At 41.0% G+C, this 18222-nt stretch overlaps 1 protein-coding gene across 1 annotated transcript; it reads right to left on the bottom strand.

Moving 5' to 3' along the window:
* Nucleotides 1–1538: 1538 nt before the first annotated feature.
* On the bottom strand, nucleotides 1539–1865 carry LOC140805442 (uncharacterized mitochondrial protein AtMg00860-like). Its single transcript, XM_073161713.1, has one exon. It carries the CDS (start codon nucleotides 1863–1865, stop codon nucleotides 1539–1541), a length of 327 nt encoding a protein of 108 aa, XP_073017814.1.
* Between the last annotated feature and the right edge of the window lie 16357 nt (nucleotides 1866–18222).

Raw genomic sequence — 18222 nt, 5'->3', positions numbered from 1 at the left:
CCATCGCGACTTAAGCTTACCAGGGAACAATTTCAGACGAGAGTTGTACCGCAGTTCCTGTTGTCCTGGTTTGAGCTCTCTTCGAACTATGATTTTGTCATGCCACTTCTTAGTCTGTTCTTTGTAGATCTTGGCATTCTCATATGCATCATTTCGGAATTCGTCCATCTCGCTCAATTGTAGTTTTCTAACCTCGCCAGACGCTTTCAAATCAAAGTTCAACTTCTTCACAACCCAAAATGCCCTATGCTCCAACTCCAATGGTAGATGGCATGCTTTTCCAAATACCAGCCGATAGGGAGACATCCCAATAGGCGTCTTGAATGCAGTCCGATAAGCCCATAGCGCATCATCCAACTTCATAGCCCAATCCCTCCGGTTTGTGTTGACAGTCTTTTCCAGTATTTGCTTAATTTCCCGGTTGGATACTTCAGCTTGTCCATTCGACTGCGGATGATATGCTAGTGCCACCTTGTGCTTCACATTATATTTGGCCAATAGTGAGTTGAAAATTCTATTGCAAAAATGCGTACCTTCGTCACTTATGATGGCTCTCGGTGTTCCAAACCTGGTGAAAATGTTTTTCTGTACGAATTTCGCTACAACATGAGAGTCATTAGTACTGGTGGCGATTGCTTCCACCCATTTCGACACATAATCAACAGCTAACAGAATATAAGAATAACCAGAGGAAGGGGGAAAAAGTCCATGAATCTATGCCCCAAACGTCAAAAAGTTTCACTTCCAAAATATTTGTCAGTGGTAATTCGTGACGCCTAGAGATGTTTCCTAACCTTTGGCATCTATCACATGATTTTACTAAGGTATAACTATCCTTAAACAAACTAGGCCAATAAAAACCGGATTGCAATACCTTAGCCGCTGTTCGTGACGCTCCAAAGTGTCCACCATATGGTGAAGAATGACACTTCTCCAAAATTTGTTGTGCTTCAAGACCTTCCACGCACCTCCTAATCACTTGGTCAGCACACCTCTTATACACGAACGGATCGTCCCAATAGAAAAACTTTATATCATGGACGAATTTCTTCTTCTGATGGTAGCTCATGTCTGGGGGAAGGGTTCCACAAGACAAAAAATTAGCAATATCAGCAAACCAAGGAAGTATAGAGTTTACCTCAAAAAGCTGCTCATCTGGAAATGTCTCTTGTATGGCTCCCTCTTCTTCCTTCTCTTCTAGCTCAAGTCTTGACAAGTGGTCAGCCACTTGATTTTCGCATCCCTTCCTATCCTTTACTTCAAAATCAAACTCTTGGAGCGACAAGATCCACCTTATCAAGCGTGGCTTTGCGTCCTTCTTGGCAAATAAGTATCGGATAGATGCATGATCAGTGAAAACGATTACCTTTGTACCTACCAAGTAGGGTCTGAACTTGTCAAAGGCGAATACTACTGCAAGCATCTCCTTTTCGGTAGTTGTGTAGTTTTTCTGTGCCGCATCCATGGTACGACTTGCATAGTAGATTGACCTAAAGAATTTATCACGTCTCTGGCCCAACACTACACCTACTGCATAGTTACATCAGCTCAAATGGCTGCTCCCAGTCCGGCACTATCATAATTGGTGCAGTCACCAATGCCATTTTTATCTTCTCGAATGCCTGCAAACAATTATCATCAAATATAAAATTCGACTCCTTTTCAAGTAAATTGCACAGGGGTTTAGTGCTCTTAGAAAAATCTTTAATGAATCTACGATAAAACCCCGCGTGTCCGAGGAAGCTCCTTATTCCCTTGATGTTCTTTGGTGGAGGAAGTTTTTCAATGACAACCACCTTGGCTCTGTCCACTTCTAATACTCGAGACGACACTTTATGTCCAAGGAATATGCCCTCTTGGACCATAAAGTGACATTTCTCCCAGTTAAGAACTAAGTTCTTTTCTTGGCATCTCTGCAAAACAAAGGATAAGTTATGTAAACAATGATCAAATGACGAGCCAAATACCGAGAAGTCGTCCATGAAGACTTCCATTATTTCCTCCACCATGTCTGCAAATATGGCCATCATACACCTCTGAAAAGTGGCAGGTGCATTACATAGCCCAAAAGACATCCTCCTAAAGGCAAACGTGCCATAGGGGCATGTGAATGTTGTTTTCTCCTGATCTTCCGGAGCTATAGCAATTTGGTTATAACCTGAATAACCATCTAAGAAACAGTAGTGACAATAACCTGCAAGTCTATCAAGCATCTGATCAATAAAAGGCAATGGAAAATGATCTTTTCGTGTGGCATTGTTCAACTTTCTATAATCAATGCATACTCGCCAACCAGTTACAGTACGAGTAGATATTAATTCATCATTTTCATTTTTTACCACTATCATTGCACCCTTTTTTGGTACTACTTGTACAGGAGATACCCAGCTACTATCATAAATAGCATAAATTACACCAGCATTTAATAATTTCAGTACCTCATTCTTGACAACCTCTTTCATGCTGGGTTCAACCTCCTCTGTTGATCCACATAAGGAGTATACGACTCCTCCATCAAAATTTTATGCATGCATATAGTGGGGCTAATTCCCCTAATATCTGATATCGACCATCCTAAAGCAGTTTTGTATTCTCTCAGCACTCTTAATAATTTATCTTTTTCATCACACGAAAGGGAGGAAGAGATAATTACCGGATACGTCGACTTCTCACCTAAAAAAGCATAACACAGGTGGCTTGGCAACTCTTTCAACTCAGGGGAAGGTGGTATTGCCTCTAGTTTCTCATTTACATCCAACTCCTCGTGCGGTGCATCTTTTCTCTTTTCTTTTTGTAGTGCTTCAAGAGCCACCAATTGCTCTTTCACTTCCCAATTATCTTCATCAACAGTTCCTGCCGCACCTATCAGACAGCTCTCCAAGGGATCCCTCATTCCTGCACAATCAAGAGACATACATGAGTCTATAACATTAATGCTTTTACAAGTGCTTACCTCATTCGATCCCTTCATGGCGTGATAGATGTTAAAAATAACTTCTTCTCCACCAACTCTCAAGGTGAGTTCACCCTTATGAACATCAATCAATGCCCTTCCAGTCGCCAAGAATGGTCTCCCAAAGATCAATGGAGCATCATGATCTTCTTCCATATCTAAAATCACAAAGTCAGCAGGAAAAATAAACTTATCCACTTTTACCAGTACATCCTCGACGATCCCACGCGGATACGTGAGACTTCTGTCTGCAAGCTGTAGGGTGATAGTGGTTGGTTTAACTTCTCCAAGCTCCAATTTCCTGAAAATAGAAAATGGCATCAAATTAATACTTGCTCCTAAATCACATAAAGCTTTACTACAATGAGAACCACCAATAAAACAAGGAATAGTAAAACTCCCTGGATCTTTCAATTTTTGTGGTAATTTCTTTTGTAGGATGGCACTGCACTCCTGAGTAAGCTTCACTGTCTCAAACTCTTGTAGCTTCCTCTTTTTAGACATCACATCTTTAATAAACTTTGCATAATTCGGCATTTGCTCCAAAGCATCAGCAAATGGTACGTTGATGTGTATCTTCTTGAAAATTTCCAAGAACTTTGCAAACTGATCATCTAAATTCTTCTTCTTGAATCTCTGAGGATAGGGTAGAGTCGGCTTATACACTGGAGGTGGTTCAACTTTGATTTCAGCCGTGGATCCCTCCACTTCACTTTCTTCAACTGTCTTCTCACTGTCCACTCTCTCCTTGGGACTCTGTAACTCTAAGTCCTTCCTACTCCTCAAAGTGACTGCCTTGCACTGCTCTTTTGGGTTCACCTCTGTGTTACTGGGAAATTGCCCCTTGTTCTCATCTTTTAGAGCATTGACCAACTGTCCGATTTGCGTTTCCAAAGATTTCATTGTGGCACCCATGTTTCCCATGTGAGTCTCCATATTGTCAAGACGAGATTCAGTTCTCGCCATCCTTTTTCCAGACTCAGCAACGAATGTACCTACCAAATCTTCAAATGAAGGTTTTCCCTCCCCCTTTGATGTATTGAACCCCGGTGGAGGATTCAACACATTTTTATTGTTTGCATAAGAAAAGTTTTCGTGATTTCTTAATCCAGGATGATAAGTGTTAGGGGGAGGGTTACCTCTATATCTTCCATATCCACCCTGATTTCTGTTGTTGATATACTGTGCTTCTTCAGGGGTGGATAGTTCTTCAACAACCATCGATGGACCCTCGATTTCAGTTGTACTCACTTTGTTCATCGCGGCTATTTGAGTGGTCAATGCAGATACCTGAGCAGTGAGTGACGTAATAAGATCCACAGCATAAACTCCAGCTGTCCTTTTTACTCCTGCTCTTTCCGACGGCCACTGGTAGCTATTTATCGTCATCTGTTCGAGCAAGTCATAAGCTTGCTCAGGAGATTTGGCAAAGATCGTGCCACCAGCTGCAGCATCCACTGTTCCTCTTGTTTGCCCATTTAGACCGTTGTAGAATAACTCAATCTGCATCCAGTCTTCGAAGCCATGGTTTGGGCACTTTCTCAACAGCTCCTTGTATCTTTCCCATGCTTCATACAATTGCTCGAATTCAGTCTGCCTAAACGTGCTGATCTCAATCTTGAACTGGGCAGATTTTGCAGGGGGAAAGTATTTCGCTAAGAATTTCGTGGCTAGCTCATGCCATGTCGTGATGCTTCCCAAGGGAAGCGATTGTAGCCATCCTCGTGCTTGATCCCTGAGAGAAAACGGAAACAAACGCAGTCTAATAATATCATCAGAAACATTACTAATCTTTACCGTCTCCGTTATCTCCAAGAAAGTTCTCAGGTGAACATGAGGATCAGATATGGCTGTTCCAGTAAACTGGTTTTGCTGAACCATATTGATTAGAGCGGGCTTCAATTCGAAATTATTGGCGTTGATTGTCCCTCTTGCAATCCTAGAGTAATGATTGCTGATCACTGGTCTGAAGTGATCTCTTATAGGAATCGCCTCTGGTTGGTCGTGTCTGTCATTTTCTCTGTTCTCAGCCATTGCTTGGATCTCTTCTCTTCTTGCTTTTCTTAATCTTTTCACAGTTCTTTCGATCTCCAGATAAAAATAAGCAAGTCTGAGTTTTGCGATCTTAGCATACACTGTCAAACAGGAAGAAAAATAAAACGCTTAATCAATATAAGATAAAAGAAAAATAAAAGCTCTAAATTAAAATCTAGACTAATTGGTAACAATACTAATATAAATTCAAATTTGACACTTCCCGGCAACGGCGCCAAAAACTTGTTGCGCGTTTTCCTACCGCAAGTGTACGGTGTCAAGTTTTAGTACTGGTTAGAGTACAGATATCGATCCCACGAGGAGTGTGTATAAAATCTATATCAATGCTCGTAATTAAAATAGCCAAGACTTTATCTAGAAAAATCAAATGAAAGGTTGGTTTGTTTGAACGAAGTAAGTGAAAACAATGAATTAAATTAATCACCGAATGGAGAATTATCAATGATAGAAAATATCCAGAGGAATGATTTCAATAAGTTTCTACGATAATTCTTCTGGTTGTATTTAAATTCCTGAATTCCTATTATTTAATGGCCAAGAACCCTTACGTATTTTATTCCCCCTTTCCCAAGTGACGAATAAATTGTACCAATCAAACTTCGATTCAATTATTCCTAATAAAATCCACATTTCATTGGTAAATGCAAATAATGTTCTTACTCAAGCCTCGCTAAAGTTATACGCCTTCCAAACGATATAAACAGTCAACGATGCGTCTATAATGATCTATAATCCTAATCCCTCTCCCGAGTTGTAGAATTAATCAAACCACATACAATTTATGGCCAGTAAATTGTAATGAAATAAAAGTAGAGAACACAATTAAATAAAACGGAATTCAATCATAAAAATATCCAGTCAAATCATCGTATAGACAAAGTTACGTCAGCCTCTAGAATGGAAATTTAGTTCATCACGAAATCCAAGAGAAAACAAGACATATTTGTAGTTCTAGACATCGCTACACAATAAAGTGAAGAAACAAAGGAAAAGATAACAAATCCGAAGTGTCGTCTCTGTCCCCAGATCCGTCGTTCTTCGTATTTGTAACCGTTCTTCACACTATGAATCTTTGTCTCCAGTATGCGCTCCGTTTCTCGGGTCTTTTTCTCCCTGGACGGCTGAAGATCTCCTGTGTTTCTCCAGTGACGGCTGCTGCCCGAGTATGACCTAATTCGCGCAATTTATAATATTCTGGATGCGGAGCGCGCGCGGTGGCGCGCTCGGTGCTGCTCCTCTGGCCATGCATGTTCGCGCGGTAGCGCATGAAGTCGTGCTTGCGCGCGTCGCTCTCGGGACTGTGCGCGCGGGTGCGCATAATCTCGCGCCACAGCGCTTAGGTGTCTGGTCATTCGCTTGTATGGGTGCGCGTGGGTGCGCGAGAGTTGGCGCGATGGCGTGCATGCCACTGTCGATCATTCTGCACATCATTGCGCGCGGCTGCGCGTGATCTCGCGCGGGCGCGCGCGAGGCTCTGTCCGAGGGCTTGAGTGAATGTGCGCGCGACTGCGCGTGAAGTGGCGTGATGGCGCGCGCACTTCTGTCCCATGGCGTGCTCGTGGTCGTGCATTTCTTGTCCACTTGGCATCGTGTCCGCTATCTTCTTCATTCCTGAGTTTAATGCTTATTTCTTTAAGAAGTATTGGAAGGGGAGGAATTTTCATTAGCGGTTTTGGAGTTCTTTCGCACTGGTTCTCTTTTGAAGCAGATTAATCACTCCGCCATTGCTCTTGTCCCCAAGAATTCACATGCTTCTCGGGTTGGGGATTATAGGCCCATTTCTTGTTGTAATGTGTTTTACAAGGTTATCTCCAAGATACTAGCATCCAGGATTTCTGGTGTTCTTGAATCTGTTATTGATCCGGCTCGATATTTTTTTTATAAATACTTTATTAATAATTAATATTAATGATTTCTTGTGACAATCAAAACAAACTTAAAACGCATAATTCTGTTCGAAACAAGCATGATTCAAAATGGATTCTAATATAGATTAAGTGCAAATCTTGCACTTATCAAAAAACAATAACAAACTCATCCAAATACCTCTGAAAGACATGGTTCATCAATCCCATAAACACCGCTGACGCATTCGTTAAACCAAAAGGCATGACAATAAAATCATAATGTCCATACCTGGTTCGGAATGCTGTCTTCGGTATATCAACATCTCAGACTCTCAGGTGGTGATATCCGGACCTCAAATCAATCTTTGAATAGACGGAGGATCCCTGCAACTGATCAAATAAATCATCGATGCGAGGCAATGGATATTTGTTCTTCACCGTCGCCTTGTATAGTTGCCGGTAATCAATGCACAATCTCATCGAACCATCTTTCTTTCGCACAAATAGCACTGGTGCACCCCAAGGAGATACACTCGGTCTGATGTAACGCTTGGCCAACAAATCTTCAAGCTATGCTTTCAATTCTTACAACTCAATCGGCGCCATCCTATACGGAGCTCGAGATATGATAGTTGTACCTGGTATAAGATCAATGCTGAAATCTACCTCTCGAGCTGGAGGTAACCCTGGAATCTCGTCGGGGAATACATCAACAAACTCACGTACTACTGGCAGATCTGCCAATACTGGGCTCGATTTCAGTAGATCTACTGAATATACAAGGAACCCCTCTGCTCCTTTCTGCAACAATCTACTCATAGTCAAAGCAGATACTAAGGGAATCCGAGATCTGGAACCCTTACCGTAGAATTTCCACTCGTCAGTCATCTCTGGTCTGAATCTGACAATCTTCTGGAAACAGTCTACAGTGTCTCGGTACTTGGTTAACATATCAATCCCAACAATACAATCAAAATCAGCTATCCCAAGCACAATACAATCTAAATCAATCTCATGACCTTCAAACTGTAGTATACAATGTCTAACTGAAGTCACAGCTATAAGACCACTTCCCAACGGAGAAGAAATAGACACTACAGTCGATAATGACTCAGTAGGTAATGAATGCAATAATGCAAAACGTTCTGATATGAATGTATGAGATGCACCTGTATCTATCAAAACATAGGCAGGATAACCGAAAAGAAAACAGTTACCTGCGAACACATAATCCGGTGCATCTTGGGCTTACTCCTCTGTCAATGCAAACACCTGAGCCTGATGTTTTGGAGGTTGGCTCACAGTCTGGCTACCTCTGGCTCTGGGCTGTGTCTGTGTAAGAGTGGGCTGAAAGGAATGGACAGAAGAAGCTTGCCTCTCAGGCTGAGCTACTGATGCAGATGACCTGCACCCTGAAATATCTGTGAACCTCTCTGTGGACAGACCTTGGCGAAATGTCCCTGCTGCCTTACATATGTTACATCTGCCCATTACACTCTGACACTGCTCGGTGGCATGTCTACCTCCACAAGAACTGCAATACACACCTGTATACTCTGTACTCTGGCCAGTACCTCTCTGTCGTGACCACTAGAGCTCGAAAAACTGCTCCCTGATCTCTTGAACTGTTTTCCCTTTGCATTCATCTGATCTTTCCTCCCGCTGCTGCTACCACTGCTCTCAAATCGGGGAGGGGGTTGAACTGAAGGTAGTGGCGATCTAGGAGTCGGAGCGACATAGGGAATGCTTCAATGCCTAAGTAGTCCAGCTTCCGATCCCTTGGCACGGTTCAACGCATCAGTAAAGTTGCTAGGCCTACCGGTATTCACCAAAGTAAAGATTTCTGGATTCAAGCCATTTATAAATTGATCTGCAACGGCTTCTTCAATCTCGGCAACATGAGGAGCAAATCTGAGCAATGACGAGAACTTTGCAACATATTCTTCTATATTTAGTTGTCCCTGCTTCATATTGGCGAACTCGGCACCCTTATCTTTTCGGTAGGACACAGGAAAGAATCGCTGATAAAACTCAGTCTTGAACACCTTCCAAGTAATCTGTGTGCCACGGTGCTCCAATGCTCTCTTCATAGTAATCCACCAGTTCTTAGCTACATCTTGCAGTTGATGTCCAACTAATTTCACTCGTTGGTCATCAGTGTACTCAAGGGATTCAAATAGCATCTCTATGTCATCGAGCTAGCTTTCACAATCAATAGCATTTTCAGTACCTTTCAATGTCGGGGGCCGGAAAGACTGAAACCGTTTCAATAAAGTCTCCATCGATTTAGCAGTAACGTCCATCGAACATTGGATGTACTGCCCTGTTCTGGTGCCCGACCTGCTACTGGCTGCGGTACTCGTCGAGGCGGCATATCTGATAACCATACAGATTAGTACACAATCTATATAATCTGTCTCAGCGCTCCTCTGATCATATACCTCTGATTCAGAATCGGTTCTTATTCAGCCTTTGCGAGTACATGCTATAAATCAATTTAGATAACAACACAACATGTAATAGGGAATGCAATAAATCATGCTAGCACATCATAAAGCAAGGAGGACGACTCGATCTACCCCGCTCATTCACTTCTATTTCAGTCTACAGAACCTACTGCTCTGATACCACCTGTTGTGGGGACCCGGGCTCTAACTCAATTCTTTCTGAGATTAATTGAATCTTTGTTCGAAAATGTGGGTCATAAAAAAAATTTCTTTTAAACATTATAAACTAATGTATATGAATTATACAAAAAAAACATCTTTATTCATTGTTACATAAATAGATACAAGTCTTGTTCTATTTCCATCATATAAACTAGAGTTCACAACATACTACAAATCAAAAGCAAACATTCCTAGTTCCTCTTCTTGGCCCATAATCTCCACGCTATCTTGATCTCTCATCTCTGTCTCGACCCAGATCCTGTCCCACCTGTCGTTATGCACACATACAGACACAACAACAGCCGGATACTCCGGTGAGAACAAATCCCAGTATAAAACATGTATACATGCATATCATGGAAGGGAATACAAACCATAATACATGAATATACAAAATAAAACATGAACATACTATCATGAATGTAAACAATAACAACATGTTCCACATAGTCTATGAAACATGAACATCAACTTAAAATCCAACACATATCTTGGACTTGACTCTTATCTTACTCTAGGGATCCCGGTGTGAATAAGATGTAACAGATCTCCCACCTACTTGCCCATTCTGGGTGGCGTTACATCTTATTCCTAGACTTCGGTCCTGACTGTATCAAATATCTACAATCGGAGAGATTCTGATCCGAAGCATCGACACCACCGAACGTCTAGTTATTTGGAGAATCTACCAAATGACTCACATATCTTAAAGGCTTGAATATGAATTTATAAACAAAGCATAAACATTCAAAATATAAACAACAATCTAGTATGTGATTTTGTTGGGAAACTCAATTGAATCTCATTTGAGTTGTGTCTTCCCAAATCAAACATGAATGATACCTTTCGTTGTTAAACCTTTATTGATGTCGAGGTCTCGATGTCGAAGTGAGGCACGATATATCTGAAATGGCAATGTTCAATAGATACAAGATCAACATTCAACTCAACCAATACATGTACGTAGCAATATTCATTCTCGTTACATTTCGACGGCATAACGACGTAATCTTTCGATACCGATCTACTCAAATAACACATATGTGATATCAACAATTCCCAATTCTCAATAACCATCCACCACACTTCAAAATCTGCATAATCTCATATACACATATTCTGAAATTACAAAACAATCACATACGATAACATTTATTCGATCCGTTTTCAAATATACGTTCGGAATCATCATAAGAACACATAATAACAACCGATATTTGATTTTCCCAACATCTCAACTTCAAAACATGTTGAAAGTTAACAATACTTACTTCCTTTGGTAACTAATCACTAGAGGAGTACGAATATCACCCCGGATCGAAAATCGGACCTCTAAATCTTAGACACTCACAATTCTAAGCTATGGGGAAAACTTGAAGCTTTTCTGGACTTCTCCTCTCTCGGTTGTTGCTGATGGAAATGAAGAATTTACACATTATATAGCATTCAAGACATGTGTCAACTTAGTCTGCATGCTGGACTTCTCGTGCAGATGCGCGTCCTCAGCTCGCGCATGTGTGCGAGAAGTTCTGTCCCGACACTTAGAATTTCTGCCTCTCGCGCATATGCGCGTATCTACTCGGCGCATGTGCGCCAAAGGTTCTGGACATTTCGCGCATATGCGCGAGAGCTCATCTCGCACATAATTTGCATCTAATTTCTCGTCTCTTCCGGTCCAATACGATGCGTCTACAATCACCTTAATTATCGACAAAACAAGTCTGATTATGATAACCAATTTCTCGGGCCTTACATTCTCTGCTTTGGTGCAAAACAAAATCCCACCGAAACTAAAAGATCCAGGGAGTTTTTCTATTCCTTGCATGGTTGGTGATGTTAATTTTCACAAGGCTTTATGTGATCTTGGTGCAAGTATTAATCTTATGCCTTTATCTGTATTTAGGAAGCTCGGATTATGAGAACCTAAACCAACAAGGATGTCCTTGCTACTAGCAGATAGATCTGTCAAATACCCGCGACGGGTCATAGAATACGTCTTGGTAAAGGTGGAGAAATTCATATTTCCTGCAGATTTTGTGGTACTTGATATGGAGGAGGATGTTGATATGCCCTTGATTTTGGGGAGACCGTTCCTTGCGACTGGCAAGGCCCTGATTGATGTTCAAGAAGGGAAGTTGAGATTGAGAGTGGGCGAGGAAGAGATTACTTTTGATTTTTTTAATGCACTTAAGCACACACTGCATTCTGATAGTTATTATAGAATTGATGCTCTTGTGTCTAACTATGTGCAGGATGCTTTAGGGACCCGTTGGAAGCAACTCTCACTACTGAATTGAGAGAAGATGAATTCGATTCAGAGAAAGCCGAAATAGTGGCATACCTCAATGCCAACCAGCTATGGAAGAGGACTTGGGAGATCGAAGAGACTTGATCCCATAGAAGTCAAGCCTGGAGGAGCCACGGACACTCGAGCTAAAACCATTGCCCCTAACTAAAGTGCGTATAACTAAATGAGAATAACACTTTACCTATCATTATTTCTGCTGCTTTGACAGATGTGATGGAGGAAAAAATGTTGGAAGTTTTGAAAGAACACAAGAGTGATTTTGTGTGGAAGGTGGCGGATATCAAAGGAATCAATCCATCAGTCTGCATGCACAAGATCTTGATGGAGGATAAGTACTCACCTCTTGTGCAACCTCAGAGAAGATTAAATCCAAAGATGCAAGAGGTAGTAAAAGCAGAAACTATGAAACTCCTTGATGCAGTTATTATCTATCCTATATCTGATAGTGAATGGGTAAGTCTTGTTCCGTGTGTGCCGAAAAAAGGTGGGATTACTGTGATCACAAATGAAAAAAATGAATTGATACCCACTAGGACAGTTACGGGATGACGTGTGTGCATTGATTATAGGAAATTAAATGATACTACCTGTAAAGATCACTTTTCACTGCCCTTCATTGATCAAATGTTAGAGAGGTTAGCGGGTCATGAGTTTTACTGTTTTCTAGATGGGTATTCGGGGTATAACCAAATCGTGATTGCGCATGAGGACCAAGAGAAAACCACTTTCATTTGTCCTTATGGCACTTTTGCTTTCAGACAGATGCCTTCTGGCTTGTGTAATGCCACTACCACTTCAACTATGCATGACCGCTATATTTCATGACATGATAGAAACTTTCCTTGAAATTTTTATGGATGACTTCTCGATTTTTTGCCCTTCTTTTGATGACTGTTTGTAGAATTTGAAGGTGGTGTGGATGAGATGCAAGGAGAGAAATTTGGTCCTGAATTGGGAAAAGTGTCATTTTATGGTACAAGAAGGCATAGTGTTGGGGAACAAGATATCACCGCATGAGATAGAGGTGGAAAGGCAAAAGTGGAAGTTATCAAGAACTTACCACCTCCGACATCCATAAAGGGAGTTAGAAGTTTTCTAGGCCACGCCGGTTTTTATCGGCGTATTATCAAAGATTTTTCTAAAATTGCAAAACCTTTATCTTCTCTACTTATGAATGATGTGCCTTTTGATTTTAATTTTGACTATTTACAGGCATATGATGACTTGAAGGAGCGCTTGGTAACGGCTCCTGTCTTGGTAGCACCAGATTGGGACCTACCATTCGAGATCATGTGCGATGCCAGTGATACTGCGGTGGAGGCTGTGCTTGGCCAGCGTAAAAACAAGGTATTTCATACAATTTACTACGCAAGTAAGACCTTTGATGAGGCTCAAGTGAATTATGCAACAACTGAAAAGGAATTACTTGCAGTAGTATTTGCACTTGACAAATTTCATTCGTACCCTGTCTTGTCCAAAGTAATTGTTTACACAGATCACTCGGCATTAAAATATTTACTTGATAAAAAAGATGCAAAGCCACGCCTACTTAGGTGGATTTTATATTTGCAAGAATTTGATTTAGAAATAAAAGATAAGAAGGGTATCGAGAATGTTGTAGCGGATCACTTGTCTAGGTTGGAGCTGATTAGTAACGACTGTGTAGATCATGCTATAAGTGATTCGTTTTTTGATGAGCAGCTATTTGAGGTGAGACACTGCCCTTATTATGCGAATTTTGCAAATTTTCTTGTCACATGCACACCACCACCCAATCTATCATTTCATCAACGTAAGAAATTCTTTTCTGACATGAAACATTATTTTTGGGAGGAACCATTTTTGTTTAAGATATGTGCAGATTCTATGATCAGAAGGTGTGTTGTAGAGGAGGAGTTCGGTCAAATACTTAACCATTGCCATGACCGTGAGGTAGGTGGTCATTTTGGACCAACCAAGACGGCATCCAAGGTACTCGAATGTGGATTTTATTGGCCAACCCTCTTTAAGGATGCTCGTTCTTATGTGATTACTTGTGATAAATGCCAGCGAAAAGGTAACATCTCTAACTGTAATGAAATGCCATTAAATAATATATCTTGAGTGTGAGGTTTTTGATGTATGGGGGATAGATTTCATGGGACCGTTTCCCAGTTCATTTACGAAAAAATGTATCTTGGTTGCGGTTTATTATGTGTCTAAGTGGGTAGAGGCAGAAAGCGTATGCCACTAATGGCATAGTGGTCCTGAAATTTTTAAAGATTTTTTTTAAAAGGTTTGGACACCAAGAGCAATCATTAGTGATGGTGACACCCATTTTTGCAACAAATTATTTGAAAAACTTTTGAGCAAATACGATGTCACACACAAGATATCTACCCCATATCACCCCCAAACGAGTGGTCAAGTGGAAGTATCTAACCGAGGATTTTAGAAAAAGTGGTAGGTGTCAGTCGAAAAGATTGGTCTCTAAGGTTAGATGATGCACTTTGGGCATATAGGACTGCGTTCAAAACAACTATAGGCACTACAACATATAGGTTACTGTTTGGTTAAGCATGTCATCTACCAGTAGAGTTGAAGCATTGATCGAGCAAAACTTGCACTGTGGAATCCTCAATGAAAATATGATTTTGTACGCTAAAAATCGAATCGCAAGTGCACGATGTCAAGTAATAGTATAATGTACGTGAGTACGAGTAGTCGTTCTACTGAAGACTATATTTGACAATTATTATTTTCAGTTATTAAATCTTTAGCCACGAAAATTGGTTGATTGTTTTATTGCTACTATACTCAAATAAACATGCAAATAAAATTATCAAAGAATTGAATAATGAAATAGAATATATAAATGGTTGATTTAAACTTCAAAGAAAAATGAAATTGTTGGGAATATCAATTCACTTACCCCTCGTTAATTTATTAATTCGTTCGATATTGATTTTATGCTTCCGACATGATTTCCTATTCAATTGAACACTCTCTCGAGCTATGCCAAACTAATTCTACTCAATGAAGTAATTAAATGTCTTTAATTATTTATCAAGAGTGACTTGCATGTCGATTTGTGAAATCCCCTAGTTTTCGACCCTTAGGACTATGACTATCGGCGCGTATCCAATTTCATATATCTATGTAAATTGTAGATCTACGGATTATACTACTCATTCCTATCACAAGTTATTCTCTGGAACTCACTCGCAATATATAATTGTTATTAAAGTTAGCTACGCTTTAACAACACGATAAAACAATAGTATAATCAAGAATACATCAGAAATCGATATGTGAATTAATTTAAATCAAAGCTTGGGGGAGGATCCCATTAAATCCCAACAAATATTAAAGGTTTAGCTACTCAAAGTCATAATTAAACTAAGCAAAACAATAATTAAAGTAAGGAAAATAAACTAGAAATACGAGACGAGACGAGATCTGCGAAGAACGGTGCCCAGAAATTCACGAATCTTAAACTCCAAGCTTGTTTTTCTCCTTCTCCAAGCTTGTTTTTCTCCTTCTCCAAGCTTTTTCTACTGAAAAATATCTCTGAATCATCTCCCAACTCGTCCAATCCCTTCCTCTTTCAGCCATCTCACTCCAGAAGGAAAGAAATCGCGAAAGAAAAATCTTTCCTAACTTAGGTGGTGCTCGGGCGGTAGAATATTACCGCTCGAGCGCCACACTCTCTGTAACTTTTCTCTTCTTAGATCACTTCTAACGCCCGAGTGATAGAAAACTACCGCACGAGCGCCGACCTCTCTGGACTACAGCTCTTTGAGTGATTTTTCTCGCGCCCGGGGGGTAGAAAATTACCGCCCGAGCGCCAAACTTTCTGGACTTCTCCTTGGAAATTCACCTCTCGCGCTCGGGCGGTACAATTTCACCGCCCGAGCGCCGCCTCTTCTGCACATTATCTTCTTAGCTTGGCACTTGGCTCCGATTTTAGTTTTCCGGCCATTTTTCCTGCAAATTCGTCACGCACAAGTGAGAAATGATCAAATGCATATGCTTACTCTAAAACGAACAAAATTTAAACGAAATATACGCATGCACAATGCAAACATACACAAACTAAAGCAATAAAACACGTAAAAATCACACCTATCAACCCCCTCATACTAACCTTTTGCTTGCCCTCAAGCAAAATAGGTTACAGACTACAATTAAAACATGAAACAAACACAAAAGGGAGAGTATTAAAGTAACTAAACTGATGGTGAAGTAGCAAACTAGCATATCCTGCCTCAGCGGGTTTGTGAACCACATCCACTTAGTCAAATCACAACATACATTACTACCCCTTTAAGAACATAACAACACAATTGTATTTTTCCAAAAGGTGTGGTCGTGTGTGCAGTGGATTTTTGTAGCATGTGTTTCAGACAGTTTTATTTGCAAATCATGTGGGTCGCCGAATCAACCAGTCAACGCAAGTTTCTCTTTTCTGAGTCCTGTTTCTATTTGGGACCAACCAGTAAACACATAAAGTGGTATAGTTTCATAGTTGAACAAAAAAAATGTAGGTAGTCAATAGCCAACGTGCTCAAGTGGTTCAGAAAGATGGGGAGTACGTAGATCATTTTCACTATGCACTTGTCAGAAATTTTCTCTGACATTCCTCAACGCCTTACATCTCCATCTGTTTAGCCTTGGGATAGGATTTCATCCCTTTTTGGCTCCACCTCACCTTACATCCCCTTTATTATTCCTTTTTTTTTTGGTGCATAGTTTTCTCATGTGTACTCCCTAGGCTTTGGGTATACGGTATGTTTATTTGTCTGACCTAGGGATAAATTTTTAGGTCCTATGCACGATTGGATGAAGGATGTTTGAGGAATACTTTTGATTTTCTATTTGAGTTCATGCTACTGGTTAGTCACTCATTTCAACAGGTAATCATTCACGTTCTACTCGCATATTATGTTTCTCCAGTTCCCCTCACAGATTATTTTGAACTTAACTGTCATTGACACCATTATCAACATCCACTATATGTGCATAAACAAAATTCAATACATCAGGGGATTCATAACGAGTGATAAGACTAAGCAACATGCAGTTCATTTAGCCCAAAATCATCATTAGATACTAATTTACTAATTTCACCATCAACTGACACTCATGCAAGACAAATACAAAAAACGACAGATACAAAAAACAACCCCCTCATACTGAAGGGGTGCAATGTCCCCATTGCACAAAAGACGAAGAACACAAATGCAAACATGAATGCAAACACAGCAACAAATGCAAAATAAATGACCGAACGAACAATAATCCGAAAAAAAAATAATGTAGTAGACAAAAGAAAAGAAAAAAAAGGGGAAACGGTAAACTCCCCTGATCAAAGCTCATCCTCATCATGTTCCGGTGGTGGCACTCCAGTGGCATCCACTTGCGGAAGGTAGTCATACTTAAACTGGTATGGAGGAACAAACGGCGGAAGTGGTGGTATGGCCCCTAGATCTACGCCCCCGTGGAGGAGCATAGTGATCATCATGGAGTCGAGGTGGGAAAGAAGGGTCGCGACATTGGCGTTGACCTGCTCCTGGTGAGCCATGAAGGCAAGTGTCTCGTCTATTTTGTCATTCTGGGTGTGCCTGAGGGGCTGTGGGCGCCGAGGGATTGCGGCGCTTGAACCTCCTACTTCCTCCTACTGAGTGGGGAAGTCTATCTGTCGTTTCGCCTTCTTCCGCCGCCAGTCATCCACACAAATAGGCTTCATGGCTTGCAGCCACTCCTCATGGCTGTTATGTATGCTCATCATAATTTGAGAGTGTAATAGCTTGCCCACGTTAATGGCGTAGTCCTGAGATACCGCAAAAAGTACCACTGCCCGCTCTTGCTGCACCTCACTCTTGTGGGTAACTGGCATCATCCTTCTGGCCAAAAATAAATACCACAGTGCAGTGTTGGCCCGCAAATATTTTTCATCGAAGCGGCTCGTGGGTCCCCCTAATGGTTTCCAGGTTGCCCCGGGAAGGCACAAAGTCTCAATGATCATCGAGTAATTAGGGTCAACAACTAATGCCTCGAATTCGGAGTCGTCAACGTCGGCCGTTTCTAATAAGGCGTTACTCGTGAATGAATCGAATGGTACAAGCCTTTTTCTAACAAATGCCCTACCATCTGTTTGTTCACCGGCGTTTGCATAAAATTCCCTAACTACAGACACCACTGCCGCCTTAGGTTGCTCGCCAAATTTTACCCATCCTTGTTTCTCCAATTCCCCAAGAGTGTCCAGGTGTCTATCCTCGAATAGACGACGAAATCCCTTTTTGGCAATGGGATTTCTATGTAATTTAGCATGATCATATCTATCCCTAGCCACCACATTCACAAAGTGTGTTCTATCAAACGAGGAGGAAGAAGAAGAACCAGGAGTAC

Source organism: Primulina eburnea, chromosome 11, assembly GCF_022965805.1.
Source record: "Primulina eburnea isolate SZY01 chromosome 11, ASM2296580v1, whole genome shotgun sequence".
Classification (NCBI taxonomy): Eukaryota; Viridiplantae; Streptophyta; class Magnoliopsida; order Lamiales; family Gesneriaceae; genus Primulina; species Primulina eburnea.
The sequence above is the reverse complement of the archived record's forward strand: the minus strand, read 5'-3'. Positions and strand labels throughout refer to the sequence as shown.

Coding starts and splice junctions, on each gene's coding strand:
- LOC140805442 (XM_073161713.1), bottom strand. CDS start 1,865: ATGGTCCAAGAGGGCATATTCCTTGGACATAAAGTGTCGTCTCGAGTA.